At 66.8% G+C, this 4,035-nt stretch overlaps 1 protein-coding gene across 1 annotated transcript; it reads right to left on the bottom strand.

The window, feature by feature from the left end:
• Nucleotides 1-588: 588 nt before the first annotated feature.
• LOC112818743 (galectin-7-like) lies at nt 589-2,868 on the bottom strand (the record flags this gene model as incomplete). Its single annotated transcript, XM_073890740.1, has 4 exons — nt 589-754; nt 1,385-1,586; nt 2,327-2,522; nt 2,809-2,868. Coding segments are annotated over 4 exons (572 nt in total), but the record flags the coding sequence as incomplete, so codon positions are not given.
• Nucleotides 2,869-4,035: the final 1,167 nt, after the last annotated feature.

Genomic DNA, 4,035 nt, shown 5'->3' with positions numbered 1-4,035 from the left:
GTGCAAGAAGTGTGGGAGTGGGGCGCGTGCCCGCAGCGGGGACCCAGAGGCCTGATCGTCGTGTCCCCCGTCCGCTCGGCGGGGAGATGCCGCTCCCGTGCGCGTCTGTCCCGGGGCGCACGGGCGGGGGCCTGTCCCGACTCGGGGACAGCCGGGAGGCGGGCGACGCCTCATCCGCAGCCCGGCCCCACCCCGCGCCAGCCGGCTCCCGGCGCCCACACGGGTCCTCGCCCCGCCTCCGCCAGCTCGGGCTCTCCAGGGGCCCAGGCGTGTGGGGACTCGCTCCCCCGTTTGCAGATGCACCCACCCACACGGAGCTCTGTTGTTCCGCACAGGGGGCGCCAAGGGGAGCTCGAGCCCGCTCCGAACCCCATCGGGTCCCCCCACCCGCACACCGCCGGGCTGCTCTGCAAAGTGCGGCTGGGAGACGAGCCAAGACACACCCCGACGCGCGCTGGCCTCCCAGAGCCGGTCCCGCAGCCCGCCGCGGCCGCGCAATCGCGGTGGGACCCTTAGCCAGAGTCTTCGCCCCTCTGAACCCGCTTTCCGCGTCTCCACGCAGGAGGCGCAGACACACAGAGGCGCACAGACGTGGGTTGAAACTTTATTTGCCATTCCTGGGACCCCCCTCCCGGGGGTCTCAGAAGATCTTCACGGATTCCAGCTGCAGGTCCCCGCCCACCTCCAAGAGGCGCACGCGCGCCGGCGGGATCCGGTAGCGGAAGTGGTGGTACTCCGAGTCGCCGACCACCGCCTGCGGGGACACAGGGGCGGGGGCTTGGGGGGCAGGTCCGCGCTGGAGTGCCCGAGGCCGCTGCGGGGGTCCGTCCCGACTCGGACCTGTGCCCTGGGCCCTCCCTCACCACGCCGGGCCCCGAGCTCCCCGGTGGCGAAATGGGCTCGGGATCGTTCTAAGCGCCTGTCGGGAACGTCCCGTGGGCTGACCGCTGGCCCCGACGTGCGTTTTCAGGCTCGGCGGGGGCGGGGCCCTCGGCTTGCGGCGTGCGCTGCTCCCTCCCGCCGCGCCCACTGACCGCGGCGCGCGGCCTGGGCGCTGGAGGGTCTGCAGCGCCCGCCGCCCGCCGGCGCGTGTTTCTGGGCCGGTCTCCCGCCCCGGCCCCGCCCCAGAGCCTCGGCCCCACACACTGTCGGGGAGAAAAGCGGGGCCCCGCTGCCCCGCTAGGGGACCCCCACCCTCTGGGCACTTGGCTCTTGCGCGCTTGGGCCTTGCCGCTGCCGCACCCCTGCCTTCGGACACCAGCGGGGATGCACCGGGGGGAGCAGGGGGACGCGGGAAGCCCCTGCCCAGCACGGCCACGCCCTTGCTCCCCTCCTCCACCAGCAGCCGCCCTGGCTTCCACGCCTGGCGGTGGCCGGGACCCACCTTGAAGCCTTCGTCCGTGGCAATGAGGAGCACATCGAAGGGCTGCCCGTGCTGGAAGGGAATGCCTGAGCCGCGCTCCTCTCGGCCCCAGGTGCCCTGCTCCAGGGTGTTGAAGACCACAGCCGACTCATCCAGGCGGGGATTGAAATGCAGGGCGGCCTCACTCCCCGGGGCCTCGCTGCACAGCAGATTCACATAGAACCTGGGGGTTGGGGGTGGAGAGGAGGTTCAGATAGACCTCAGGGGCCAAAGGGCCTGACTCACCCTTGCCCGTGCACACACAAATTTCAAAGACCAGAAATGTCGCACACCACAGAAGGAGGGCTGTGGACTGGTGGCCAGGACCCAGATTCCAGGGCATCCAAAACCTTAAGACAGGGACCCTGGACACATCCACCTACACGAGGGTCACACTGCTATGGCTTGGGTCCCCTCAATATCCAAAGCCTCTAAGAGTTGCCATGAGTCATGGTGCCCACGGCCAGGGTGCTCCCCATCCCCAGGGTATCCCCATTCCTAGAGGGCTAGGAACAATACCACGGACCCCATTCTTCCAGGCGCCGGGGATTCCCCCAAATCCCACAGTTGCCGGGGCCCAGGAAGTCTCGGGACTGATTGCTTGGGTTTCCCGGATGCCCAGGCCACGTCCAGATCACAGGACGTATTTCCAGAGCTCCCGGGGACTCAGACTGGGAGTCATAGGACTGTAGGTGGGAATCCTGAGATTCCCTGGAGCTCCCAGATTCCTAGGGCCACGTAGACACCCCAGCTTGTACCCAGCCATGGGACCAGTAAGTGAAGACAGGAGATTCCAGAAAGTCAGTGATGGCCCGGGGACTCCAAGACTCTGGTGGACATAGGTGGCTCTGGCACCCTCCCGTCTGGGCTGGAAAAAGTCGGGGTCACACGTCCCACCTCTACCGCTGGGGTCTGGGGTCTCACCTGCCAGCCTTGTCCGGGACGACACCACGAATCCTCATCACCGTGCCCACTCGGATGCCGTCGGGCAGCGAGGTCTTGTGGGGCACATTCTGCAGGACCAGCGGTGTGGGGTCCAAGGGAGCCAGGGACGCAGAGGAGAGAGACAGATGGGTCAGCCCCAGGGAGAAAACGACCAAGACCCGGACCAGCTGGATCACTGACAAGAAAGGCCACAGAGAGAGAGAGGAGAGCCCGAGCCAGGCAGAGGCGGGGAGAGAAACACACAGAGTCAACAGACACACACACACACACAGAGAATCCAAAGGCAGATGGGAGCATTGGGTTGGGTTGGGTCAACCCAAGAGCCACAGCCCAGACACTTCCTGGCACACCCTAGCACCCACTTTCTCCTTTCAAACAGGGGACGTCAGGCGGGCCCAGCCCCTCCCCGAGTCCGGTGCCCCCTTCGGTCCAAGACCCCCCAGCCCCAGGGCCCCACTCACAGAGCTCCTTGCCATGGTTGGGACAGTGGGCAATGGCGCTGCTGGGGATGCTGCTGGGACCTTAAATAAAAGCAGGGCGTGGCAGGCCAGGCTGACTCACCTCCCCCCCATTTCCACACCCGCCGCCCACACCTGGCACAGACCCTGGCCCTGGGGCCACCTGGCCCAGAACCTTCTCTCGGGGGACCTGTGCCTTCCCTCCACTCCCGAGGGTTCCCAGGGGCGCTGCCCCCTCTCCTTTGAGCTAATAATCATAAAGACAGTGCCTAAGGAAATCCTTAGGAAAACAGAGGGGACTGGGGGAGCCGGGGTCCATCCAGTCCTCTCTTCCCGCTGCCTGGCAGCGAGAAAAGAGGATTTTCCCATTTTATCTCGGGAGCCTTGGCCCCGAGAGGCCGCGCCGGGGGCTTTTGGGTGTCCGGGCCCCCCTCCCAGGCTGGGACCTGTGGCCCAGGGCTGAGGCGGCGACCCCCGACATGCCCGTTCAGGCCCCCGACCCTGGCAGCATCCGCAGCCGCAGCAGAGGGGCTCCGAGGGGCAGCAGGTTCGCCTGCTGGGCGGCGCTGCGTCCCTGGCCTAGAGCAGTGCCTGGCACACGGGAAGCCCTCCGAGAATGCGGGGGAAAGAAGGAACAGAAAATGCCAACACGTGCCATTTCGGAGGCCGCTGGGCGCGGCTGCGCATAGGAGACCTCCCTGCGCGCTCAGCTGGAGCCCAGCCGCCAGGGGCGTCGGTCACCCCCATTCTACAGCCAAGGACACTGAGGCTCAGGGAGGGGAGGCCATTTGCCCAAAGCCACCAAGCTGGGCACTCCCATGTCACTGGGGCTCTGCCTTTCCTCATCTTGGGCAGTTTCTGTCTCGTGTCTTCTGTCCCTGTGAGTGCCCCGGTCCCTCTGCCGCGCCCTCTGGCTCCCTCTCTGGCTCCCAGGTGTCCCCGTCCGCCTCTCTCCTCTAAAGCGCTGTCCTCCTCCACCGCCCCGAACTGCTGTCACTCCCCCAGCTAGCTCTCAGGTGTAGGGAGGGCAGGGCAGGGGTGTCCTAGGGCCCCCCCCCACACCCAGACCCAGGTGGTCGAGAGCACCGTGGGGCCCTCCTCCACCCAGGCTCGTTGCCAACCCCCATAGCCCAAGACTCCAGAAGAGGAATCCAGGATAGGAAGGGGGGGGGGCGGGCAGAGGGAGAACGCTGAAAGACGGTTCTGGAAGGCAGGGAAGAGGCAGGGTGA

The sequence above is a fragment of the Callorhinus ursinus genome, unplaced genomic scaffold (genome assembly GCF_003265705.2).
Source record: "Callorhinus ursinus isolate GAN/ISIS: 27379988/994484 unplaced genomic scaffold, GSC_fseal_2.0 scaffold3309, whole genome shotgun sequence".
Classification (NCBI taxonomy): domain Eukaryota; kingdom Metazoa; phylum Chordata; class Mammalia; order Carnivora; family Otariidae; genus Callorhinus; species Callorhinus ursinus.
This window is presented reverse-complemented; position numbering and strand designations above follow the sequence as displayed.